Genomic DNA, 27,723 nt, shown 5'->3' on the forward strand with positions numbered 1-27,723 from the left:
TTTTAATACAAAATTTAAATTTTAGAAATAATTATATTTTAGAACGGATGGAGTAGCATTTTTCTATCTCTTGCTTTCAAATTTTCTGATTGCTCATACGATTTTAAAATAATCATTTAAATACCTATAGTATAATTACATTTAGTATAGTTACAACGTAACCTATACCATGCATTTAGCCTAAACAGCTTTCACAAGCAGTGGCTAGCAGGGCGTGCTTGTAACTGCGTGGTCGCGAGTTTGATTCCTAGCCAGCCAGCCCGTAAAAAGAAAACAAAATATTCACACTTGCACGAAACTTAAAACACATCCGACGCCTACCTTCTCCATACTTTCGTCGAAAGAAATATAGCAAATCCTTTCATATTTTTTCCTAACTGAATGTTAGTTTTTTTCCAACTGAATGTTACTATCTCTGGTTAAAAATATTTACTATTTATGATAAACTTTAATCAAACATCTAAAATTATGCCTATCAATAATTTCTTAAATCCTTAGTGCGAATATAAGACATGATTGAAATAGATTCTCCTCGAAAAGTATCATAACATCATAAACTTATTAGATTTAATAAATTTATTATCATAACATAAAACTGTTTATCGGAATTTTGCAAATTTAACCAAAACTTATCTAAAACGATAAAATATTTTTGATCTTTATAGTTTATTTCAAGAGAGGAGGGCCAGGAGGCTAAGGAGAAACCAGGGGACGAGAGGAAGACCTGCTCAACTACCGGCTGCCAGCCATGGCCTGAAAATAGCCAAAAGGCCAAACAACGCATGCCACAAACATAGCAAACCTATTCGCCGTACCGCCGCTTATATGTACATGCTGCCGGCGATCGAATTCCACCCTCAAAGAAGCAGCGAGCGGGCGCGGCAGATTGATGACAAGAACACAAGAAATGGCTTCCAGAAACCATTCTTCTACCTGCAGGATCTTGGTCTCCTTCCTCCTCGTCGCGACGACCGTCGCCGTCTTCGCCGACGCGGACGGCAAAAAGCCCGACGAGAAGGGGTACGCGCCTGCGGCTGTGGCGGCGGCCGGCGCCGGCGGGTCCTACGACATCATCAAGCTCGGCGCCAACGGCAATGGCAGGACGGACAGCAGCAAGGTCAGACATGCAAGGCAAAAGCTTCGATCCCTCCGATAGATATTGATGGATGCATGGGTCACCGCCATTAATGGCGTGCGCGCAGGCGGTGATGGAGGCGTGGAAGTCGGCGTGCGGCGGCGCCGGGAAGCAGACGATCGTGATCCCCAAGGGCGACTTCGTGACGGGGCCGATGGACTTCACCGGGCCGTGCAAGGGCGCCGTCACCGTGCAGCTGGACGGCAACCTGCTGGGGTCCAACGACCTGAGCAAGTACAAGGGCAAGCTGGCCAACTGGATCGAGGTGCGCAAGGTCGACAACCTCGTCATCTCCGGCAAGGGCACGCTCGACGGCCAGGGCCCCGGCGTCTGGGGCAAGAACTCCTGCGCCAAGAACTACAACTGCAAGATCCTCCCCAACGTACGTGCGTGCAAATATTAATTCAGTCGATCGGTCGCTCGCCATGGATGACGATGAGACGAGCTCCCATGTGTGCATCTTCTTTGTTGCTGCTGCTGCTGCAGACGCTGGTGCTGAACACGGTGAACAACGCGCTGGTGTCCGGGATCACGCTCAAGGACGCCAAGTTCTTCCACATGAACATGTTCCGGTGCAAGGACGTGACGGTGCAGGGGGTGACGATCACGGCGCCGGCGGAGAGCCCCAACACGGACGGCATCCACATGGGGGACTCCTCCAGGGTCTCCATCGTCGGCACCGCCATCGGCACCGGCGACGACTGCATCTCCGTCGGGCCCGGCAGCGACGGCATCAACATCACCGGCGTCACCTGCGGCCCGGGGCACGGCATCAGCGTCGGCAGCCTCGGCCGGTACAAGGACGAGAAGGACGTCAGGGACGTCACCGTCCGGGACTGCGTGCTCAGGAACACCACCAATGGCGTCCGCATCAAGTCGTACGAGGACGCCCTCTCCCCCATCACGGCGTCCAGGCTGACCTACGAGAACATCCGGATGGAGGGCGTGGCCAACCCCATCATCATCGACCAGAAGTACTGCCCCAACAAGATCTGTACCAGCAGTGGCAGCTCCGAGGTCACCGTCAAGGACGTCACCTTCAAGAACATCACCGGGACGTCGTCCACGCCGGAGGCCGTCACCCTCGTCTGCTCCGACAAGCTGCCCTGCAGCGGCGTCCAGATGCAGGACGTCAACGTCCAGTACGCCGGCACCGACAACAAGACCATGGCCGTCTGCAGCAACGCCCAGGTCACCGCCACCGGGTGCCTCAAGGAGCTCGCCTGCGTCTGATTCGATGCATGGATCGACCTCGATCGGTCTCTTCCTCCCCTAGTAGCTATACCACCATGTGAACCACTTTTTTCTTCTCTTCTTCTTTCTTGGTTCACTTGTTGCTTGGTTGGTTCTTGTTCGAGAGAGAATTGAAAATGATACAGATCGTCGAGATCGATAGATCTTGGAGCGCATGTACGTACATCTGTGCCATTGTGTGTTCCTTGATTGATCTTCCACACGGACGTCCATGTAGTGCCGGCGTGAAGCCAGCTGATCCTGAAATCGATGTAGTACTGAGATTGTTCGAAATTTCAAACCAGTTCGTTTTGACAACTCCAAAAATATTGATGGAAAAAAATGCAACCGCGATAGTTGATTGCATTTTTTTCCCCAAAGTCTTATCTGTTTACTATTTCCGCATGTATGGATTGAGGGCAATTTTAACATCCATCTACGTATAGAAATTTGCACTAAAAAACTAAATTTACACTTAAAATTTTGGTACCTTAAGGCATAAAATAACTAGACACACTAGATTACACTAGAAGTAGTACGTCACATTACTTTCTTGAGGATGTCAAATTGATCATAGATTGAATGGTTGTGTAGGCACATATGACATAGTGATTTACATAGTCTAAAAATATATCAATAAAAATTATAATTACCATTTTTAATGGACAAATCTACCATCCTCAGAAAATTACCTTTAGGTACCAAAATTTACGTTATTCTGGGTACCTCTAGATACAGAGTAATTGGATATAATACACTACAATAGGGTATCGGAGTAGCTCAATAAATTAGTGTCGCTCATGTGAACGAGAGAATAATCAATAGTAGCCTTTGCCTTTAAACATGTCCTAAGCGTGTCTAGGGAGGCAAAATAAACTAGTACCTATGGTTCAGAGAACCTCCATTCCTGGCTTGGTGGTGAAGGGATAATACCCCGTTTAGTTGGGAAAATTTTTTGGGAGAGATGTCACATCGACGCGGACGGTCACATTTGAAGTATTAAACATGGTCTAATTAAAAAACAAATTTCATATTTCGCCTGGAAACCACAAGACGAATCTTTTGTGTCTAATTAATCTGTCATTAGCACATGTTGGTTACTGTAGCACCTATGATTAATTATGTACTAATTAGATTCAAAAGATCGTCTCATGATTTTTTCCATAACTGTGTAATTAGTTTTAATATTCATATATATTTAATGCTTATTTAGTTGTTCAAAGATTCGATGTGATATTTTTGAAAACTAAACATTGCCTAAATCGAACCCGACCTGGGTTTCACAATAGACTTTTTCCTACTATTAAGCATCGACTCTACCAGGCAAAGACCCAACCCAGAGCGAACCACTGCCCGAGGCCAAAATCTGGCCCGGTCCATGATGGCCCGCCTCCCCCGCCGCCGCCGTAACCTCCCCCTTAAACCCTAGCTCCCCGAAACCTTGCCTCCCCCCACCCTTGCGCGGCGGTGAGGACGAGAGAGAGGCTCCACCTCTCGCTTCCCTCCCTTCCTCCCAGTCTCGCGCGGGCGGCCGCCTCCTCCTTGCTCCTCGCCGCTTGCTCGCGCGCGCTCCTCCTCCGCCGCCGCCGCCGCCTCCCCTGCCTCTGAGCAGAGTGGGCGCTCACAAGCTCGGGAATGGCCGACGTGCGGCCCGACCAGGTTGGTACCGGATCACTCGCTTCTCCTCTTCTTCCTTGCGGGCTTGGGTGCTTGGTAGTAGTGAGAATCTGGGCCAGCTGAGCCTCCTCCGGGGTGCTGCGAACCGTGTCGGTGTCGGTTTGAGGTGCCGCTGACACGGCTGCAGAAGTCGTGAGGGTCCCAAGCCCGTGCTGTAAATCCAAATAATCCAAATCCGTTGGCGTGTAAGTACGTGTAATTATGGTTGGGGCTGGAAGGTTTAGAAATTGTCAGAAAGAAAAAAGAATGTTTCGTTTTCTATCCCTTCTCACCGACTGTCTAAAATGACTTAGTTGGACTTAGTACAGCGATCATCATTTACGGTTTGATGTGAAATGGTTTTGCTTCTTGTGCAGGCTGCATCGGAGGAAGTGGAATCTATCCACTTCAGCTTCTATAATGATGATGAAATTAAGAGGATAAGTGTTAAACAGATAACAAAGCCAGACCGTCTTGATGCCAAGAACTGTCCTGTGCCAGGTGGGTTACTTGACCCAGCAATGGGGCCCACGAGCGATACCGACACGTGAGTACTTATCCAACTACTGAATTTGTACTTCAAGAGTCCACCTGTTAATTACTCTGAATCCTAGAGATCAGCTCACATGGAAATGATACCATCTTTGACTTAAGAACTATCATGTTGTAGCATATGCTATTTCACAACATTATGGCAGCAAAGTTCAGCAGATTTTCATTTATTTTTTTTATCAATTCGTATCTTGGTAATTAGCCCAGGAAAGATGTATACTAACATACATTAGTAGTTTCATCTCCTACCTCCGTTCCATTGCCTTGTAAGGTTATGATATAACTATATGTGGTAGACTGGAAATTTCTTCTCTGTCTGTTCTTTGAATTATCTCTCTGAGTTAAGTAAGCAATCACCATCACTGGGCTGAGAGTGCTATTTTTTAGTTTATATTTTATTAGATGTTTGGAGGTGTAGCTATTTATTTAACTTCATGTTGCATTATGTGCCTCTCCATTCTGATTTTTTCAATTAAGACACGTCAGGTTACTAGCAATTATGTATTGGCAACATGTCACATGTGCGTACGCAAACACGCAAAAAGGATCCTTATTGTTACAAATTTTTTTTTGTAACAGATAGGCTGTGTTCTTTTGCAAAGATTTTTCCTTGGCTTTTAGGCATGCGTTTCCCGAATTGCTAAACGGTACATTGTTTGCAAAAAGTTTCTATATAAAAAAAGTTCATCATCTCATATTTATAAAATATATTTTCAACCATGTAGCAGTTAATTTCATCATTTATAGCATTAAATAGGTATCACAAAGTCATAGGTCTTTTTTTTGAAAGTTACTTGAATTTGTGCTGCACTTCCAGACAAATTACAGTAGACCATTCATGCATTTCAGATAGATTTAATGCATGAAAGAATCAATTCTCATTTCTAAGAGGTCAATTGAAAATGAATTATCTATAATCAATAATTAACTTTTATCAGTGCTCATAATATAAGGATTGCCTCATGTCGATCTTCTGTTTTATTGGATCATTGTAACGATAAGTCTTATTAGGTGATACTTCTATCCGCAAAAGAATGCAATTGTACTATCCAACAGACAAATTAGTAGGGAAGGGAATGACCTACATGCCCATCATTAAGTAAGGGATGTTTGGGATTGGGAGGGTGATTGGGGGTAACTTGGGGAGAGATTTTAATGAGGGGTGGTTAGACGGAAAAGTACTGCTGTATAATTGCATTTTTCCAGGACAAAATTTGAATGTTACAACTGCATTCCTTTTGTGACGGAGTACTAAGTTTATTTGAATCTATAATGCTACGTGTTTGGGGGACTACCTTTTCTTTCATTTACCCTAATCAGGGGTATATTTCAGAGTCCTTAAAAGTTATTTTCCCATGTGTCTTGAGTCCTTTTTTTTCTTTTCTTTGGAAAATTAAATTTCAGTTTCTGACCATGGATAAATTTTATGTACAGCTGCAAGAGTTGTGGTCAGCATTCTGTTCGCTGCCCTGGCCATTTCGGCCATATTGAGTTGGCAAAGCCACTATTTAATCCGTTGCTTTTTTTGAGTCTTAAAAACCTTCTCCATATGACATGCTTCCATTGCCACAAGTTCCGCTTGAACAGAGAACAGGTGTGTCCATGTTTATCTTATTTATTTTGGCTCATTTTTTTTTAAATTTTGGAGTATTCAGGTCCTGTTGTGTTGTTATATGATTTAATTTCTGTTTACTTTATTAGGTAGACAGATACACGGATGAGCTTGAACTGTTAGTAAAAGGTGATATTGCCCATGCTAAAAATTTGGAAGACTCAGGTGGCAAAGTACTTTTGGAGGAAGATGATAAAACTGAGGCCACTTCAGGTGATAAATCAACTTGTTCTGAGAGCGAGAATAAAACCTGGACATCAATCCAACTGAAGGAGGTTCTTTCAATTTTTGCGAACTTTATGAAGAAAAGACAGAAGAAATGCACACACTGTAACAAAAAGAATCCAAAGATCTCACATCCTATATATGGTTGGTTGATCAAGGTACTAATGATTTTAATGACTTAAATCTTTTAGGCAGTGCTAACCGATCCACAGGTTACATGGATTTTTAGAGATGCTTGTGTCTTTTTCAACTGTGGTGGTTGTGGTTGACCTTCTCCCTGGTGTAAGCTTGAGGACACACAGGCTTCTCTCTTGCAGCACGATGTAGAGGCACTTCTCTGGTTCTCCCCAGCTGGGCCACCCCCCATGCACCATTGTGCAAATACAATGATTCCTGAGCATGGCCAACAAGCCAAAAGGGAGAGATCATGACAGGAGGGTGGAGCGCATGTGAGGGAAGATTGCATCAGAGATATCACCAGTTGGATACAGAGAGAAAGCTGGCTTTTGTGGGGTATTTGGTGGGGACAGAGCTGGCTTTGGTTCAGTAAAAGATGATTGATTGCATAGTGATGGAATTCCCTTTAACAGTGGGGTGGGAAGTATCTGTACCTTGGTTCTTAAAGTGTCGCCTAGGCGTCTAAGCGTCTGACCGCCACCAGGAAGCAAAGTGTGTCGCCACAGCTTAGCGTTCTTGTTGACTTGTTGACCTTTTCCCTTATTTTCATATTCCAATTGAGAATATAATTAGATCTCTAGTATGCCTCTTATGCTCATGTGTATAAGGCGTCTCCTTACACTCGCCTTAAACGCCTAGGTGTTGCCTAGGCAATTGGGCAGGGGTTGGTCCCCTTGCCTCACCTTGTCGCCTTAAGAGCAGACCCATACAAAAAAAATCCATTCTAGTGCCATGGAAGCAATTAACCTAACATGAGTGATAGAATGGTGCTATTAAACCGGAGTGGCAGACAAATTGCTCTGTGTTATCACCCAGTTGTGTAAAGCATGAACTTCAAATATAATCTTCTAGCAAAATTTTGGATGTTGAAGGAGTATGTTATACATCCAAATAATATTTTATGGTTTGATCCAGTGGCACATTTGAATAAATGGCAGAGATAAAGTTTGGTATAAGCTGTCATTTAGTATTGTCCATCAGTACTATTTGTTTTTATAAATTGCTTCTGTCTTTTTTGACCTATTTTTTAAGGTTTCATACTTTCATAACATCTCTCTCCTTGAATTAAGCTTATGCTTTTCCATCCGCCCTTTGGAAAGGGGAGGGTGTGCTGTGGGTAGGGATGGTGGGGTCATTTGATGGAAACCTGTTTATCCACTCTACTTCAAGTCTTCAACTAAATGAATGAAATACATAGTATGCATTAGAAAAAAGTGTATTTCGTTAATTTTATCGCACCATACTGGGTCAAGTGGTACCGGCAGAGTGACTGGCAACCATCCTTATCGCGTGTTGGTATTTTTTTTTACAGTATATATGTGGGTAGGTCAAGTTGGTTGAGTAAGTAGTTATGCTCTTTGCTGAGGTTGTGCACCTTTGCATGGCATGATTAACACACGTCACCCACCCAGCATTAGAATTTCACTTTTCCTTTTTTGTCAATATTTTATACTGTTTGTAAGTGGTATATTTGTTGTATTATAATATAATTCTTCACTACATGTGATTTGTAGGATGCAGATATTTCCGCTGTAAGAGCAAATGCGATTGCTGATGCTAAACTGAGTGGAGATGTTCGTTTTCATGACTCAAGGGAAACTGGTGTTTCTGGTCTTGATGAAGAACTAACTTCACCTGGAACTTCGTCCAGAGGATCAACCAATGAAACAAGACGCATTTCTGATGACACAATCAAAGAAATGGTGGCATCATCAGGAAAGAAACATCTCTTAGCTACAGAGGTTATAAATACTGCTATCTATTTGAGTTTAAAGGAAGCCTTCATCAATGCAGTACCTTATGCAAGTTGCAAATCCACTCTACTAAGATCCTTTCTTAACTGCTTCAGGTTGAATCTATTCTGAAAGATTTGTGGAAAAACGAAGCAAGGTTCTGCATGTTACTTTGTGATTTCCAACAGAATACACTGAATGTATCAGAAAAGAAAAGGGGCTATGAGATGTTTTTCTTGAAGAATCTGCTTGTGGCACCGAACAGATTCCGCCCTTCAATTCACTCTAGTCTTGGAGTAAGTAAATCCTGCTGGTAAACTGATTAAATCCTGTTCTGGAGTAACTGTTTTTGGTATATGCTGTAGATCATGGAACATCCTCAAAATATTCTGCTCAGTAAAGTGCAAGAGGCCAATCTTGCGCTTCAGCAGAGCAATGCTGCTTCTAATCATATGGAAGTTCTTCGAAGATGGATGGATATGCAAAGAAGTGTAAATGTGCTGTATGACAGTAGTAAAGGCCTTGGTAAGCATGTCTTCTTCTATTAATGATGTCGAACAGTCCCCTTTATTTTTGGTGTAACTTTAACAAAACATGTAAAAAGCTGGGCTGTCTCTTTTCAAATCACTACCTGGTCATCTTCTTGAAATTCGATCTCAGCATAGTACGTAGCCCTGTCTTGTGTGTTTCTGCCGCGTATGGTACGTTCAAACTGCTATAGGATAGGATTGTAAACAACAACTTAAGGTCTTATATGACGAAATTCATCAGAGAAGAGTATATTCAATTCAAACCTGTAACTTCCTGGCATGGTTGTTAAGGCATCACTATAGCATCGCCATAGCGGTAAAGCAGTTGCAGGGGATAAGGTGTCCCTCTACCTTATGTTTCCTTTACCTTACGGGCAAAACCAGTGGAGAGAGGGAATGAAGAATGGGGTAAGCTCATCCTAGAACCCTATCTAGCTTGCAGTCGCTTCCTTTCTTGCCGCAGATGGCTTGTTCACAAATCCCACACTATTGCCTTCAGATCTAGCTCCAGATTGCAGTTGTTGCACCTTGCTGCAGCCTTTGTATCTCTAGTGGCAGCAGTGGTAGCAGGCAGCGAGATGAGGAGAGGCATCAATCTCTAATGGTGGTGGTAACAACCTAAGATGAGTGCTCATGCAGAGGTGGTCGGCAGCCAGAGACATCAATGGCGGTTGATGCATCTGCTCATTGCGGTTGCTGGTGCCTGGTGGTGTATGGTGTATGATGCCTCTTAGGGCATAAAACATGTGGTAATGAGCCTGTGAGGGTAATGTTGGGCTTTGGTGGGCTGGTTGCTTGGCTTAGTTGAGACTTTTATCAATTCCCCCATTTTCTTGCTGATTTCTCTACACTATTTTCCTTACAAATCATGCCTCGGCCATCTCTTAATGCGTCGCAACGCCTTACGCCTTACCGCTATAGTGCTAAGGCGGTGTGGCATCGCCGCAAGACGCCTTACCACCTTAACAACACTGCTTCCTGGATCACATCACTACCTGGTCAAATTCTTGAAATTTGATGTCAACATTACATAGCCAAGTCTTATGTGTTTGTGCTGCATGTATTGCATAGGAAACATTGTTGTAGGACGGGATTGTAAACAGCTTACGCTGCAAAATTCATCACAGAAGAACAGATTCAATTCAAATCAATAACTTCCTGGATTATTGGCCCATGTACTAGTTGGAGCAGATCATGAATGCTTGTTACTTTATTTTGTAGATGCATTCATGGACCATGAAAATATAATAGAGTGAGCCACTTGGACAATCTTGTCCCTGACTGTGCTTGTTTATCTGGGTTCTAGAGATTCTGCTGTAAATGTTGTTGTTGATTATGAACTTAATCACTTTAGGTTAAGGGTTACATATGTTTTTCCAGATGAAAAGTGAATGAAAAAAAATAATTATGTGCCTTTTTTTTGTGAATTGTGATTAATCTAAAAAAATGCCTGGTGCCCTGGTCCATTTTGGTAGTGTTGGGATGAACTGTTAATTTAGGAAATGCTTAAGAAAAAGCTATGCATGCATTTTGTTTTATTTGATGAAGTTTATGTTTCTTTTTTTTACCCAAAACTAGGTGATATATAATATTATCCTCACTAGCTCGGCTTGTCGCTACAGGCATAAATATGCCATTATTTGCTTTGCCCTGACTAAGAAAATGAGTGGCCTCTAATGTTTATGTCATGACAGCAAAAAACGAGAAGAATGCAAATGGTATAAGGCAGTTGTTGGAAAAGAAAGAAGGGATTCTTCGACAGAAGATGATGGGGAAAAGAGTTAATTATGCATGCCGGTCCGTTATATCTCCAGATCCATATTTGGCTGTAAATGAAATTGGGATTCCTCCCGTTTTTGCCACACGGTTGACATATCCTGAGGTATCTGCATTGTCCTAAACTAAAAATGTATATGTTTTTCTTTTGTTATGATTATATGCAACTGTATATATCAATTGTCATCCTCTTGTTCATTGCTGTAGATTTGTTATTATGTTACTATGATGATAATATACAATAAAGTCCTAAAAACTCCAAATTTCTTGCAGTGAAAATTTAGGGTTGGATTATGAGCCATGATGTTTTCTTTGTTGTTTGAAGCTCAAATTACATTTAAACTGGTTATTATGAAAACACACAACATCTTTCACATGAGCGAACTTGCAGTTGCATACAACTGTTTCTTAATGATGTGAGCAGGAAAATATTTTGTATATTGAGTCACTTTCTAACTTTTCTATTTCCGTTTTTGTAAGCTATAAGGGTAGGAGCCCTGTGATATGTGCATGAAAATCATCCATCAGAAAACTATTTCTCCACTTTGGAAACCAGTTTAATTATACTATTATAATGTCATATTGGCATTTTTTGACTACAGCATTAAAAAACAAGGATAGTTAACAACAGAAAATGGCTATTGATTCAACGTATTGAAGCATATCCACAAGTCATGACAACAGTCAAATGACCAATCTAACTAACAAGTCTAAATGCCAGTTAGCTAAAACTGCTAGGTTAAGCATCCAAATTCTTGAAACCACCATCCAAAACCACTTTAGGGGGGTTATATGAATGGTACTGCAAAATCAAGGGGGTTAGCGGCTGGTTTGAAGTTCAGGGTGCTAGACTTAGACAGACTTCAGTTTAGAAGTGAATTAATAACTTTTGCTTACTTCCCAGAGCAGCTTTGAGAAGTTCAACTGATTGATTTACATCATTTTCTATATTGTTTCATGGGCAGAAAGTGACACCCTGGAATGCCAGAAAGCTACAAGAAGCTATAAACAATGGTGCTGACATTCATCCAGGTGCAACCCATTACAGGGATAACAATAACATGTATAAGCTACAAGCTGCCCCTGCCAAACGCCGTGCCATTGCTAAGATGCTACCTGCTTCTAGAGGATCAATTTCTCAGGCAGGGAAAGATCCTAAGTGTGAATTTGAGAGCAAAGTGGTATATCGACACCTTCAAGATGGTGATGTTGTACTAGTCAACAGGCAGGTATAACTTGTGCTAGTAAGATTGCCTTTTCTTCAGCAGTACAAGTCTCATTTAATGGTTCTTTTCTGCATGGTTATTTTGGCATATCCAGTCAATTCCCCCTCCAAACCAATATTATAAAGGTGTCTGCCTAGCCCATTCATTCCCCCCTAGGGTGACATCTACCACCTGAATAATGCCTAGAGCCTTACAGAACACTTGTTTCTCCAAATACCCATACTCGTCACTTATCCGCATTAGTTTATTAGATCAGTGTCATTTGTGAAATTGAACTAACATATTCTACGCGATAGAACCAAAATAGACCATTGGAATATCGCGTGAGATAAGGATTTTGAGATGACATACATTCATCCTTTTGTGAGTAGGTCTATCAGTTGTAGCAACTATCAATATTGGTCAGATCAGTATCAGAATGGTGCACATATCTCAGTTTGACTAATTGTTTCATTTGTTTCCGGAAAGGATACCCAGTTTTAAAAGCAAATTGAAAATATGATTTACAACCACCATCTACTACACTATAAGCATACATTACTAAGATGTCATGCAGCATGGTCTTTATGAGAGTATGTTACTATTACCCATTTTATCTGTCAGCAATGTTGTAGCACTGCGATGTCTCTAATTCATTTTTCTCCTGTGATGTTAAGCCTACTCTTCACAAGCCCAGCATGATGGCGCATTTTGTTCGTGTGCTGCCTGGAGAGAAGACAATTCGAATGCACTATGCCAATTGCAGGTATTACAACATATCTTCAGCAGCACTGTGCCTTTCTGTCTACTTCTGCTGACCAAACACTATTTATTTTTAGCACATACAATGCTGATTTTGATGGAGATGAAATGAATGTGCACTTCCCACAAGATGAAATATCTCGTGCTGAGGCCATCAACATTGTTGATGCAAATAAGCAGTACATTGGTCCAAGGAGTGGGGATGCTGTCAGAGGCCTCATTCAGGTAACATACGCAGTTGCTGTTGAGCATATTCTATTTACACATTCAGTTGTATAGTCAGGTTTTCTGTGCATCTATCTATTTGAAGTAACGAACTCATCTTGTCTGTAATAGCTTAAAAATCACAGTATTTTTGTTATTTCTGTAACTAACAAAAGTAGCAGTTATTTTTATAATTACCTTGTGATATTCCACCTTTTGTAGGATCATATTGTCGGTGCTGTACTCCTGACAAAGCTGGACACCTTTCTTAGCCGCGAGGAGTATAATCAACTTGTATATGGGTCTTGCGTGTTCTCTTCAACTCGTAGATCTGCAAAGTTTGGTAAAAAAATATCTATTATTATGGATGATGATGCACTCGAACCTGTACCTCCTGCTATTTGGAAGCCAAAGCCTCTATGGACAGGAAAACAGGTTAGATGCTTTAAATAACTTGTTACTATTGGCTTCAATCTTCACAATTTCTTTGAACTTAGGTGCTCACCTCTTCGGTTTACAGGTTATAACAACCATCTTGAACCATGTGACAAAAGGCCACCCTCCATTTACTGTGATGCAAACGGGGAAAATTTCAAAAGAATATCTACTCCCTAAAAAGTGTGATGCTGTTCAGTTCAATAAAAGAAAGTGTGATGATGCTAAAGATAAAACTAGAGATCCTAAAGAGCATAAAAAGTGTGATGGTATTCATGTGAAAAAAAGAAAGTGCGATGGTTCTAAAGATAAAACTAAAGATCCTAAAGAGCGTGGCAATGAAGATAAAACTAGAGATCGTTCTGAGCTAGTTTTGTATGTTCATGACAATGAGCTCATAAAAGGCATGATAGATAAGGCCCAGTTTGGGAAGGATGGGATTGTTCATACAGTTCATGAATTATATGGTCCAGATGCAGCTGGCGTACTACTGTCATCATTCAGCCGCTTGTTTACAATGGTCTTGCAGGTCAGCTTCAATACATTGTTTCCATCTTTTCATTGTCCATGACTCACTAGAATCAACTAAAAAGTTTGTATCAGAGTCATTCACTAGTAACAAAAGCACACTTTCTTGAATGTATCAAGACAATTAAAATATCATCAAATGTATCTGCCCAAGCTTTTCTAGATTGTTGATGTTGGGCAATAGAGCATAGTTGAGGCTGTTGATTTATCTTCAGCAGTTGTTTTTTGGTCTTTAAATTCTCCATCCCATTATGGTCTTGGCTCCTACAATAGATATTGGCAGTAGTTCCTTGCTGGAACTTTTCATTTGATTTCTTGGCTGAAACATGTTTATACTATATCACACTTCTGATCATGTAGAGGGGCTAAGGAGAGCAAATAAAATAAATACTGAGTTGGACCAGGGGTTCAGACTGCTTTGAACTTGAACAGCATAATCCACATTCTTGAGCTCATTCTTTAATTTTCTAATAGTATATGCAGCGAGCATTAGTTTCTGTAGGGATTAGTTTTCTTCATGGACCCACTGGCCCATATGGCTAGTAATAGACTTGGAGTATGTATAGATAAAAATCATGGATTACTAGATTTTTGCCTGGTTTTTAGAGGAAAGGTGCTTTTTCGTGTGAAAGGGGCCCAGATCTTTTTCCTTTTCATGTATGTGGTGCACTCTGCACGGTTGTGGTGGGGTGGAAAGTGGAAGGATGATTCCCTTCTAGAGTTGTATGATTTGGCCATTTGGGGCTAAGGGGTTGTTTGGTTCTTTGCCATTTCTTGTCTTGCCTTTTCTTTTTTCTTTTTTCTTTTTAAAAATGAGCTAAGGGGTTGTTTGGCTCTTTGCCATTGCTTGTGTTGCCAATATTTTGGGAATGGTAAGATATGGCCATTACTAAAATTTTGGAAAGTTGCTTATTTGAATTGCTTCCAGAGTTTTTTTACCCTCGCCAAACTTAGCCAAACCAAATATTTTGGCAATGCCAAAATTTTGGTAACAAACCAAATGGATGACACGGTTTTTTGGGCAATGCCAAATATTTGGCATGGTTGAGTTTGGCTAAGAACCATACAAGCCCTAAATGGCACTAGCTGAACTTTGGACCATATCTGGCTTGTCAAGTGGCTAGCACAGAAATTTCAGTTTTATGGTAATCCATAACTAGTACCTATGGACATATAAACAGTGTATCATGTGAGAGTTTCTCAGCTGCCAAGTAACTAGGTACTGCCCACTTTCTATTTCATTCACATATGACTGCTTCCTCCATTTTTTTTTTTGGTATATAACACTATAACATAAGAGTACTCAATGGATAATCAAAATACCTTCTCAGTTTTTAAACCAATCTTTTGGACTAGGGAACCTTGCCTTCCCCAACTTGTTTGCCAGTGTTGTTTTGGACGAGTAAACTAAAGCTTTAGAAGCTAATCCATGTTGATGGTTGTCCCTGTCCAGAAAGCTGTGTTCTATACTGAAAGTCTGAAATAGTATGTCGATCCACCCTTTTCACCTAAAGTTAATTCTTTTATTACCATATGAAAGTTAAGTTGTAATCAAGTCTGTCTTATAAATAATTAAATACCATCTAATTGATCCCTGCTTAGTAATGTCATCATATTAATGATTTGTACTAGGTTTATAAATATTCAAATATAGTTGTGGATTTAATTGTAATTGGTTGGCCCCATTATCATGGCTGACATTGTTAGGTCAGTTTTGAATTTGAATCTGAATAAACTCTATCTGATCAACAGCTATAAGCTGATATGCCAGATATGATCACCAGTGTAGTCTACTTGTCCTCTCCTTTCTTCCAAGCTTCATTGCTTTGCATTTAACTTTCTTTTGGCTCAGCATAAAATTGTATTTTCTTGTTGTTTGAGTTTAGTTTTTTTTTTGTGCTTTTTTGTGATATCTTAATTGTAAAATTAAGAACATTTATTTTCTTTTAGTTCCATGGATTTACATGTGGAGTAGATGATCTGTTGCTATGCCAAGCGTCAGATGAGCTGAGAAAGGAAATTCTTGGGACAAGTGAAGAATGCAGTAAAATAGTGCATAAAGAGTTTATATGCCCCCAAAACAAAAAGGGTGATGAAGCTGAAGATACACGACCCAAAGAAGATGGTAAAGCTGAAGATATGTGTCTCAAAGAGGATAATGAAGCTGAAGATACACGTTCCAAAGAGGGTGTTGAAGGTTTGTGGAATATTGTCGTTACTGCAAATACATTCTACAATTTGTTGAGAACATTGATTCTCTTTTACTGTCACTCACACGAACGCATATGCACACAGTCCATTTAGATAGCTGTAAGGATGCTAAAGGCAAGTAGAGAAGTACCACTCCCCCCATTGGAAAATATAAGGTGTGGTTGTTTGGCTTGGCACAGTTTCAAACGTCAAATTTCTACCATCATTTTCTCTCAATTATATTATTATTCGTAGTGAAACCAACATCTTATGGAAGTGCATCAACGATTAATTTTTGGATCATCAAACCTAGACATAATTGTTAGAGACAGCTCTAAAGTTTGAATCTCGGAATGCGTGCTCCACTGCTCTTTGTACTTTTCAAAGGGGGAGGTAATGGAAGGCTCTAAGCTACCAAATCTATCATAGTAATATTTCTTAGCATGGTCAGAAGTTAACAGGAAAACACTGAAAATGGATGGAACATAAAAGCTGACTTGGCTAACTAGGGCCCTGCTTGTTTCCACTTAGAAGTATTTTACTCTAGATTATTGAGTCAAATTACTATAATCTGAAGTAGGTAATGGATGGTAATGTGGGTAATTACTTTAAAGTATCCAAGGGTAGTGGGTCTCTAGCCACCCAATAATCTGGGCTCTAGATTATAATAATCTGTCATAATAATCTATTTGTTTGTTTCAGATTATTTCTAATAATCTGGATTACAATAATCCTAAGTGGAAACAATCAGGGCCTAGGTATCCATCCAAAGACCACTTCTTGATGCCAGAAATTAGTCCATCTGTCTTTGTTCGTCAATAATTTCTTAGGCCTGAAACAGAAACTTCATTCTGTTAATATTAGGACTCAGGATTGTGTTCGTTCAATCTTTGTGAAATGCATATTTATTTATTTGTGACATTTTGTTTATGATCGCTACATGATCATGTTATAGTCAACGGGAAGAAATAAAATGAAGCTTTACTCAATCATCTTATATTTGTGCCTCATTGTTAAATTTTGTTCTATTGATAGCTAATTTACGTGAGTGTCATTTACTTTCTCTAATAGCTCAACATCGATTAGTGTTACCTTTGAGCAATGACAGCTAACCACTACTTCATTGATTTTTGTAAGGCATACCTTCAAAGATTTCAAGATTAAATTTTGGTCATTAATTTCTCATAAAATACTCTATATATACAATCAATAGTTTATAAACTTGAAATATGAACCTGTTGGTATAATATAATTTTGTATAGTAAATGTACTATTGGTCAAAATATAAAAAGTGCGACCTTTTGAATCAAAATGCAGCTGCATGCTGGTTATTTAATTTCTAAATTACACAGATCAAGTGAAGTTGCAAATGGAAGTCGAACGAGTTATACGAAGGAACAGAGAAAGTGCAACGGTTATGTTGGATAGAAAAATGTCCAATACTCTGAATGTTATAACATCTAAAGTCAATCAAGAATTGTTTCCTTATGGTCTACAGAAGCCTTTTCCTGGAAATTGTCTCTCTCTTATGACTCAGACTGGAGCAAAAGGTGGTTTGGTAAGTTTTTTTTTTCCTGTAGGGGGCCTACTTCATAAATACACATGACATTTTGCTTTGGATTGATCACGCTTCATTGAATGATATGGAGAACTGGACTGTTTTGCAAATCATAAAATCCTGTACTTGGATGTACTTCACGTGCTTGGGCTAATGTGCTTCCATGTCATTTTTTGTTAGGTCAACATGACACAAATTTCGTCATTGCTAGGACAGCAAGAGTTAGAAGGAAAGCGTGTTCCACGAATGATTTCTGGGAAGACGTTACCTTGCTTTCCATCATGGGATACTTCTGCAAGAGCTGGTGGTTTCATCAGTGATCGATTTTTAACTGGTCTCCGTCCTCAAGAGTACTATTTTCACTGTATGGCTGGCAGGGAGGGGTAAACTTTCTTGAACTTTTCTGATGGATGAAACAGTTTTTCTTGAGTTCTTGACCTTCAATTAACGGGGTGGAATTGTGGAAAATAGATTACAAATTTCTTCTTGCCATGAATTATTCATTCTTATAAGTTTATTCGGGACCTCAAAAAATCCCCCTTTTCATCTTTGTTCGGCACATACGTGTGGCTGTATTTTTGAACGGAATTTCATGCTCTCATGTGCACACCAACTGCTTGGCATTTTTGCAGGCAGCATTGGTGAAAGGCAGACAGTGATGTTTTGAACTGCTATTTTTTGTTGGACTATAACAGTTTGGCTATAGATTTGTTGATATTTTTATACGAACTGGATAATTTGCTGATTTTAAGTTGGACCTATAGATATCCAAACCATATCCATTCATTGCCTATTCCACTGCATGTATGAGCTTGCATTGCATCTTTATTTTATGGAATTCTGTTACATATAGGATGTTGTAGTTTTGCCATTGAAGTAATAGTCTGTTTAACATGATACTTCATCTGTCGCAAAATATAACCATTTCTAGAGCTGGGCATGGGTACTAAGAATGTAGGTGAGAATGATTGGATGAAGGTTGTGATTGGTTGAGAAGAGAATTTAGGTGGAAAAATTAAATGGAGAATGGTTGTGATAGTTTGAGATGAGTAGGTAGGTGGAGAGGTAGCTTCATTTTGGGACAAAAGGTGGGTGGTAGAAATATCTTCATTTTGGGACTGAGTTTGGGACAGAGGGAATACATCATTACAACCATATTGGCTTTACATGTCATGATATTTAGCTTGTGCATATTAACTGCAGGTTGGTTGACACAGCAGTCAAAACTTCTCGTAGCGGATACCTTCAGCGTTGTCTTATCAAAAGTCTCGAATCATTAAAAGTCTCATATGATCACACTGTACGTGATGTTGATGGATCAATCATACAGTTTTGCTATGGAGAAGATGGAGTTGATGTGCTCAAAACTAGCTTCCTAGACAAATTCAAAGAGCTTGCTGATGTAAAACACTAAATCCTGATATCAACTTATTTCTGCCTTAAATTGTAATGCGCCTTTCTCTATGCATTTATTTGGGGTTGCTAATGGTTTGCCCAACTTACAGAATAGAAAAGCTGTCCTTCATAAGCTTGATGGCCTTAATGACAAGCACCTGTTATCAAATCCAAATGGATACATTTCTAAATTGCCTGTCAAGCTGATTGGCAGTGCAATGAAGTTTCTAAAGGAAACAGAAAAAAAGAAACTCTGCCGTTATGACATTGAGGAGGAGGAGCTAATGAAGTTACTGAAAGCCAAATACCTATCTAGTCTTGTAGATCCTGGGGAAGCTGTTGGTGTGGTTGCTGCTCAGTCCATAGGAGAACCATCAACCCAGATGACGTAAGACCTTCTATTGACTGTGGTTTTAAATTCACCATGTATTCCATATATGTACTTACTAGCAAAATACCCATGGTTTGCTATGGAAATATATTACAAAATATTATCGATTTTTTTATGAACTATTCTAATATCACTTGTTTGAACCAAATCTAGATTATTCCATAATATCAGGAAAAAACAAGGGCTAATTGTAAAAAAGTTATAAAAAGCAATGTGGTAGCAGATTCACTGCCACCATCCACCACCACTAGAGTAGAGACATTTAAAGTAGTATAGATATGTACTTTGTTATGCATTCTAGTTAGGTTCTTTGTGTATCCAGTGCTTGGTTAATTCCTGAGATAAAAATAGTTTTGGCCTATTTCTTGAACCATACTAAAATATAATGATTATACTAACCACATAATGCATATATATTTCTGTGATAGTACTTAAGTGTTGGAAAACTAAAAAGAGCTCCATCTAAAAATTAGCTTACGGGGAAAGACTAAATGTGTGAGATATATAAAAGAGCTAGATTTGTATGTAATCCCTTGGAAAATATATGCATGACATTTCAAATTTCTTTGAACTAAATTTTACTTGACCAAAGGCCATCCAATAGATATCTGTCATTGTTGCCATGAAGTGAGTACGCTTGATTTGTTTATTCATGATGTATTACTCTCTTATCCAAGGACCTGTCAGAATCTCCGTGATAAAATTACCTACTTTGTTTGCCTCACCCTTGCAGACTCAACACTTTTCATCTTGCTGGACGAGGTGAGATGAATGTTACACTTGGTATTCCTCGTTTGAAAGAACTTCTAATGACTGCGTCAGCTAAAATTAGTACACCTTTTATGAAGTGCCCTATGCTTGAAGATAAGACCAGGTGAGCTTTATTTGTTTCTATTTTAAAGATGGTCTCTTAGGTTGATTCCTGCATTTCTCATAGCCTGCTGAATATCATACTCCCTCTGTTTCATATCGTAAGACTTTTTAGCTATGTCTAGATTCATTAGTATCCATATGAACCTAGGCAATACTAGAAAATCTTACATTGTGAAATGGAGATGGTATGATATAAATAGATATCTCAAACAAACTATACTGAAACTTTTGTACCACATTAGCATGATCTAAAGAGACTAATTTCTGCATATGAAATCCAGGGATGATGATGAACAAATTGATGCTGAATTAAAGAAGGTTCGTGATGCTGAACGAAGGGCTGCTAAAAGGGAGAAGATTCGTGATGCTCAAAGAATGGCTGTTAAATTAAGGAGGATTCGTGTAGCTGATGTTGTGGAGAGAATTGAAGTATGCACAGTTCCTTTTCACAACAATAATGGTTGTGTTTCAACCCTTTATAAGTTACAGATGAAACTCTACCCACGAGAGCTATATCCACCTGAGTCAGAACTTACTGTAGACGAGTGCCAAGAAACTTTGAGAACTGTTTTTATTGATGCAATGGATCTTGCAATCAGCAAGCATTTAGATTTGCTACATAAAATTAATGCTATCCAAGCAGTTAAAGTAAACGATACAGAGAGCCAACCGTCTGATGGAGTCGAAGAGTCTGAAAATGGACCTACTGATGATGGCAATGGCCTGAGCGATGGTGAAAATGAGGATGATTTGGGTGCAGATGCACAAAAATGGAAACAGCAAGAGATAGATGAGATGGAATATGACGATGATGCTGAAAAGGAAGAGAGTTCTGATATGGATAGTGAATCTGAAGATGATACCAAATTTAAGCCTGAGAGTGAAGATGATCGACCAAAATTGGGTGAAGAGTTAGAAGAGACTGAGGAAGGACATGTGCTAGATTCTAGCTACAAGGGGAAAAATTCAAAAGCTACACAAGCAACAGCCAGACTTCAAGATGAAAGAAATAAAGTCGCGGATGAAAAAGCACAAGTGACCATAAAATTCAAGAAAAATATAAAATGGACTATTCATTATGAATCAACAGGTTTGAATTTTGAGGTTCACTATGCTTTGCAAGAGCAACCGCATATTCTGTTAGCCCAGGTACCTCTTTTTATGCAGGACAACTTACATTTTGTTTCTCTCTATCAGCAATTAAGAACTGAATACAGTGCAACTTCAAATAGTGTCTATAAACTTGTACTGATCTTACTGACTATAGGGTGCTTTAATTTGGGAAAAATTCCTTACATGCCCTTGAAAAATTGCTCAATCCTTTATGTACCCCTGAATTTTACCTCATCCCTTGTATACCCTTGAGATTTTATTTTGATTTCCTCTATACAATTTCCGTTATGTACCCCTGAATTTTACCTCATCCCTTGTATACTCTTGAGATTTTATTTTGATTTCCTCTATACAATTTCCGTTAGTTGACCATTAGTTGACCGTTAAATATTTTTAAAATGACTATATTACCCCTCTTATACATATGTGCTATAAATTTTAATGCGCAAAAAAATACTTATACTAAAATAAAAGGGATATAATCAGTTAATGCTAAACTTAAAAAATAAAACTTATTTTTTTAGAAAAATATTTTTAAAAAAATATGATTAAATCCAAAAATTAATTTTAAATATGTTTTTTTAGTTTGTGATGAAATAATTTCACCCCCTTTGTTTTTTTAAAACGAATCTTTTTTCACTGCATTCGTTGAAAGGCAATTTTCAAATTGATGGGAAGCTTGATTTGTTTCAAATAAATATTTTTAAATTGATAATGAAATTTTGTTTTATTTTTTAAAAAATATTTAGTAATTTATCTCTTATTGTTATTCACAATCCAAATAATTTACACATCAAACATTTCTAGCTTTTAGCAATATACCATGGACATTAAAGTCATTTCTATGATAATTAATGGTCAAACTAACGGCCAACTGACGGAATGGGCATGTAAGGGATCCAAATAATAACTCAGGGGTATATAAGAGGTCAAGCAAATCTCAGGACACAGAAGGGGTTGGAGGAAATTACAGGGGCATACAGGGAATTGGCCGAAGGGTATAATGTCCATTGTGTCGTTGGTACTGAAAGCTAAAAAGCCCTGAAAACCATTCAAGCTGGTGTCAATCCTAATTCCTTTGATCTCTCCAAACCAAAGATTTCTGTCCTGGAATTGGAACCTCATCTTCTATAAAAAAAGTTGGGCTGCCTTGATTTCTTGCTAACAGGAAGTTTCAGAAAAAAAAAAGTCTTGAAACCTTGAATTAAATTTACCTTTTTTTGGAATTATCAATCTACTGCTGCTGGGGTCTGCTGTCTGCACAAACCATAACACCCTTTACCTGCACGTGTTTAAGGGAACAACTTCTTATGATTGTTCATTTTTTACTGGTTGTCTTTTTCCCCTACCGCCGCCCGTCTGTTCCCTCCCCCATCCATATAGGAATAAGCGAGCTCATGTTGGAGTTCAAGCAATACATGGTGCTGCTATATTAAGTGTATCTTGAGCTGGCGGATATTCAAGTTTTGCTTGACTGTCTTGTTGGACACATTGTCAGTATACCTGAATTCCACTGAGCCTATTTTAATTACCATTAAATTATATTTCTGAAATCAGTCCGCAGAGAAACGCCAAACTGCCTTGGAGGGTCAGTAGACAGGAGAGTGGAGACCATAGACTTGGGGTTGATCTTTTCCTTTTCTTTCTGTGTAAATTTTAATTCAACGTAGCCTTGTTATTTAGAGGTAATGCAGCCCTGTAGATAAAAAAAGGGAACATAAAGGGTGTCATCCTGGCAACAGTGGCAATTGCCAACAAACAAAATGCAAACAAGAAACGTGTACGAACTTTGTTAATGCTGCTGTCATATGCATCAAATTTGCTAATATTGCACATGGTCAGTTCTTACACGCACATGGTAAGTTGTTGAAACATGCCTTATTCCTGATATTCTGTAATGCTTACAACTTATTCTATCCAGCTATGTCCCTGTTCTGATCTGATATTTCCTTTTATTATATCATCTCACTTGCCACCTCCAAGTTGTTGCTGCCATGTTGATTTTTTTTGATACAATAGATTGCAGACAGCAAATACTACCACTTCTAGGATTCAGATTTGTCTCACAGTACTACTACTACTACACCTACCTCCCCATCTCAACCAATCACAGATTCCCCCATTTAATTTCTTTACATACTTTCTCATTTCTCACCTCAACCAGTCACGACCATTTCTCCCTAACCTTCTTCAAAAAATGGCATAAGTATCTGCTAAGAGATACTGAACATAGTAAAACATGTACTAGTTTCCTCATTTGCGTTGTAAGCTTATTTGTAGGTGTATATTTATTGACTAGAGCATGGTTACAAATATGCAGGTTACGCTAACCATATTTGTTAGTGTTTCTAGAAGCACTTTATAGGCTATGTTTTGCTATCAAATTTTGGTGGGAAAAAAATACGTGAAAAAAAATTGCCTCTGCTTATTATTGTATACCATTGGTGTGGGTTTGGGATAAGTCTGAAAACAGTATTGAAGTCGCTGGCTATATAACACCTTTTGTTACACTTTTTAGCACTATATTCTTTTAATTATTTGCAAATAAATTTGTCGCTCATATTGCAGCATATATCGGATCATATTGTTAATGGTTCGCCCTGAGTGATGCTGTTGTAATATAATTATGCTTTGTTTTCTACACTATTGATGGATCTTTTTTGATACTTCTCTTCCAGATTGCTCAGAGAACAGCTAGATCCGTTTTTATCAAGGCCTGTAGTAATATTGATCAATGTACAGTGAATAAAATAGATGTGGATTCAGACAAGATAGATGAAGCCATTGTTCTACAAACAGTAGGGGTGAACTTTGGGGTATTTTGGAATTTAGTGGACTATCTCGATATCAATGAGGTCAGATCCAATGATATATATGCTGTGCTGAAGACATATGGGGTAGAGGCTGCAAGGGCAACCATCATTGAGGAAGTGAGCGGTGTATTCGGTGCTTATGGTATAGATGTTAACAAGAGGCATCTGAGTTTGATTGCGGATTTCATGACCTTCGACGGCGGTTACCGACCGATGAGCAGGAATGGGATGGGCCAGTTCAGCACCTCGCCATTTGGCAAGATGACTTTTGAAACGGCAACCAAATTTATCGTGGAAGCAGCTTCTCATGGAGAGTCTGACACACTCGACAGCCCTTCGGCAAGCATCTGTCTTGGGAAACCGGTTAAGATGGGAACTGGTACCTTCGGCTTGCTGCAGAATTTTTGCCTAGAGCAACCTGCTGCAATGTAGTCCTGCATGTAGCAGCTGGAATTAGTTAAATATAGGGCACTTTTCTTTACCAAGTGCTGCAAGTTTTGTCATTTTGTGTTGTAGAAAACGAAATGAACCCTTATATACTGGTTGAATCATTTTGATGTTCGGTCACAAATCAATGAGAAGAATTTGATGTAACATGCAGGACTTGTTTCTCCTGCTGCTAATTCAAAATAGGAAGAATGCAATAATTTAGAGCCCTTGCTCAACTAGTAGGTCTCTGAATTTGTGTTATCAAAATTCTCTTTGAAATGCCAGTAGTGTAATCTTGCTCTTGAATACTTCCTCTTATATTGCTAAATTATTGTATATGGTAGACAAATCTTTGCAAGTTTAATCTCGCATACCATTTGTCCTGGTTTCCATACAACATCATTAGTTGGCTATATTATGCTTTAGCCTCTGTTGTTTGGTTAACTCCCTACCTCTTCCTGTTTCTGCGTGTCAACATCAATCCTGATTGGAGAAGTTAGCTCTAATTTGTTTTGAAACTTTTTTTTTTTTTGCTTATCGTGCCAATTGAAACCTCCAGCCGGGGAACAAGGAGCACATGAAATTCAGTGCAAACTGAAGAATCTATCCCTCAAGGAAATCAAATATTTACTGCCGGAAGTTCATAAGGTTTTGGATTCTCTTAAATGAAACTGCACCGTCCTTGTGTAGACTATGGATTATCCACTAGCTGCAAATGCTGCAGCAGATGAGGTTCTGGCTGCAAAGAGCTGTTCTGGCTGCAAGGAGTTGATCTAACACATGGGATAAGGTAGTAGCCATCAGCACCAAGGAGAGACGGATGTAACTTTTTCATGTAGGTGTCCTTGGACATAAATTGTGTCCGCTTACGAGTCCGTATGAGAAAGTTATCACTGTTTTAAGTAAGTGCTCTTGAAATAGAGTTTTTATGCCTCTAGAGTGAATTTGCAGGTGCCCCATGCTCGGACATAAAACATCTATGCAGTTGAGTGAAGAGGGCCACATGCAAAAATAGCTAAGCCTCCGATCCCTCCTCTCGCTTGGTTCACAATATTTGCAAGCAGTCTCCTGCTAGAGGATGAGACGTTCAACTATAGGGTGAAAATGATGTCGCCTGCAAATCTATCATCCTCCGTCCAACTGTTGTGACTGCTATCACCTCGCTCGTATCGTCGGTTGCCACGTCTACCTATTTCACGTTCACTGGCCGGGTGTTTTATAGCACTGAGATACTATTTTAAAACAAAAGTATATTTCTGAAAATTTTAACAAAAAATAAAAAATTTCGAGATCCGAACGGACCCAAGTCCCGTTCGTAGGAAGGAAAAAGTCTATCCAAGGTCTCTAAACTTACACGCGAGTCCGTTTTTCGTCCCTTAATCAGAATACCAGAAATGTGTATCCCTAAACTTACATAATCCATTCAAAAAGTGTCCCTTGCCAGTATTGACTCAATTTTTACCCGGTTTTGCTGACATGGCGTTTTTTAATTTTTCTCTCTCTCATTTTCTTCCTTTTCTTTCCTTAGCTCTTCCCGGCCAGTTCTAGCATGGTGGTCGCCGTCGGCTTGTGCTGCTTCTTCTACGTGCTCGGCGCGTGGCAGCGCAGCGGCTATGGCCAGGGTGACAAAATCGCGATGACGTTGAACCGGCAGACGGCGGCGGCCTGCGATGAACTGGTAGGTGCAGTTCGCGCTGGAGCGCGGCGTGCCGGCCTTCATCGGTGTCCACAGCTCCGTCAAGCTCCCCTTCCTGCCCCGCGCGTTCGACATGGCCCATTGGTCCCGCTGCCTCATCCGTCCGGCAACGGTAAGCCACTCTCGCTGCCGCCACCGGCGGCGACGAACTTTGCATTAGTAACAAGCACAAAATTTGATGATGCAGGTGGGATGTACATATGGAGATCGACCGGGCGCTCCGGCCGGGCGGCTACTAGGTGCTCTCCGGCCCGCCGATCAACTAGAAGACGAACCACAAGGTGTGGGAGCGCACGGAGGCGGACCTCACCGCCGAGCAGCAGCGGATCAAGGAGTACGCCCAGATGTTTTGCTGGGAGAAGCTCGCCGAGATCTAGGAGATTGTTAGAAGAAATATAATCTTGTTGTTTTAGTTTCAGCTTCTTTATTGTCATATGGTGGTAGCTGACTAGAAGTCACATGTATGTGTGTTGAATGGCATGAGTGCTAGCTTAGTGGTTGTGCTGCATGGCTGAGTGAGTAGACAGATTGACAGTGAGTAGTGGCTGATCGTGTTGCTCAACTGTTGCCAGGAGGTGAGAGTACATCCAGCTATAATTAGTTAACCATGCATGCAAAAGTGATTATGTGAACGTCTAGGAGTAGGACCGGCCGACGTGCGGACGTGCGACGCCGCGGCCAACCCAGACGACGTCTCGTAAAAGAACATGGAGACGTGCATCACGCCGGCCGCCGCCACCCCAGGCTCCGACGAGCTACAGCCGTTCCCGAGGAGGCTGAACGCCGCGGTGCCGTCGCGCGTGGCCTCCGGCGAGGTGCCCGGGCTGATCGCCGAGTCGTACGCGGAGGGAATTGGTGGTGGGACAAGCACGTGAGGGCGTACAAGAAGGTGAACCGCAGGCTCGACGGCAACCGGTACTGGAACATCATGGACATGAACGTTGGCGTGGGAGGCTTCGCCGCCGTCGTCTTCTCCCGCAAGTCGTGGGTCACGAACGTCATGCCCACCATTGCCGAGCTCTCCACCCTCGGCAGCGACCACAGCACCTTCGGGTCAACCCCACCGCCGCTCCCAGCCACCGGTCCACTCGTCGACACGACGCGACGCCGGTCGTCGCAGCAGCGCTGGAGCACGTAGAAGAAGCAGCACAGGCCGACGGTGACCACCATGCGCGAGCGAACTGGCCGGGAAGAGCCAAGGAAAGAAAAGGAGAAAGAAAAAAAATAAAAAAAAGTCTTACAGGTGGGACCTACCGACGCCACGTCAGCAAAACCGGGTAAAAATTAAGTCAATACTGCCAAAGAATCTTTTTTTTAAACGGATTATACAAGTTTAGGGATACACATTTCTGATATTCCGGTTAAGAAACGAAAAACAGACTCGCATGTAAATTCATGGACTGTGATAGACTTTTTCCTTCGTAGGAACACAGTTTCGGCCTTATGGCCTCGAGGGAATTTTAGTCCGGCCCTCCGCCCCCAGCCGCCGAGCAGAGAGAGTT

General features: G+C 40.5%; 2 protein-coding genes across 2 annotated transcripts; both read left to right on the plus strand.

The window, feature by feature from the left end:
* Window positions 1-868: 868 nt before the first annotated feature.
* LOC102720995 (exopolygalacturonase) lies at window positions 869-2,552 on the plus strand. The gene is made up of 3 exons (XM_006656180.2): window positions 869-1,117; window positions 1,203-1,517; window positions 1,622-2,552. The coding sequence occupies exons 1-3, from the start codon at window positions 890-892 to the stop codon at window positions 2,366-2,368; spliced, it is 1,290 nt and encodes a 429-aa protein (XP_006656243.2). The 5' UTR covers window positions 869-889; the 3' UTR covers window positions 2,369-2,552.
* A 1,282-nt stretch (window positions 2,553-3,834) lies between these two features.
* LOC102721283 (DNA-directed RNA polymerase I subunit 1) lies at window positions 3,835-24,886 on the plus strand. Its single transcript, XM_006656181.3, has 21 exons — window positions 3,835-4,027; window positions 4,402-4,571; window positions 6,011-6,170; window positions 6,278-6,571; window positions 8,105-8,332; window positions 8,440-8,619; window positions 8,689-8,848; window positions 10,548-10,735; window positions 11,595-11,858; window positions 12,512-12,600; window positions 12,674-12,821; window positions 13,023-13,235; window positions 13,321-13,764; window positions 15,714-15,960; window positions 17,306-17,511; window positions 17,692-17,894; window positions 18,715-18,913; window positions 19,017-19,294; window positions 20,031-20,171; window positions 20,452-21,319; window positions 23,962-24,886. The coding sequence occupies exons 1-21, from the start codon at window positions 4,004-4,006 to the stop codon at window positions 24,526-24,528; spliced, it is 5,271 nt and encodes a 1,756-aa protein (XP_006656244.2). The 5' UTR covers window positions 3,835-4,003; the 3' UTR covers window positions 24,529-24,886.
* The last annotated feature ends 2,837 nt before the right edge of the window (window positions 24,887-27,723 follow it).

Source organism: Oryza brachyantha, chromosome 6 (genome assembly GCF_000231095.2).
Source record: "Oryza brachyantha chromosome 6, ObraRS2, whole genome shotgun sequence".
Lineage (NCBI taxonomy): Eukaryota > Viridiplantae > Streptophyta > Magnoliopsida > Poales > Poaceae > Oryza > Oryza brachyantha.

Coding starts and splice junctions, on each gene's coding strand:
- LOC102720995 (XM_006656180.2), top strand. CDS start 890: ATGACAAGAACACAAGAAATGGCTTCCAGAAACCATTCTTCTACCTGC. Junction 1,118..1,202: donor GCAGGACGGACAGCAGCAAG/GTCAGACATGCA, acceptor GCGTGCGCGCAG/GCGGTGATGGAGGCGTGGAA. Junction 1,518..1,621: donor ACTGCAAGATCCTCCCCAAC/GTACGTGCGTGC, acceptor CTGCTGCTGCAG/ACGCTGGTGCTGAACACGGT.
- LOC102721283 (XM_006656181.3), top strand. CDS start 4,004: ATGGCCGACGTGCGGCCCGACCAG. Junction 6,171..6,277: donor TCCGCTTGAACAGAGAACAG/GTGTGTCCATGT, acceptor TTACTTTATTAG/GTAGACAGATACACGGATGA. Junction 13,236..13,320: donor CTCTATGGACAGGAAAACAG/GTTAGATGCTTT, acceptor TTCGGTTTACAG/GTTATAACAACCATCTTGAA.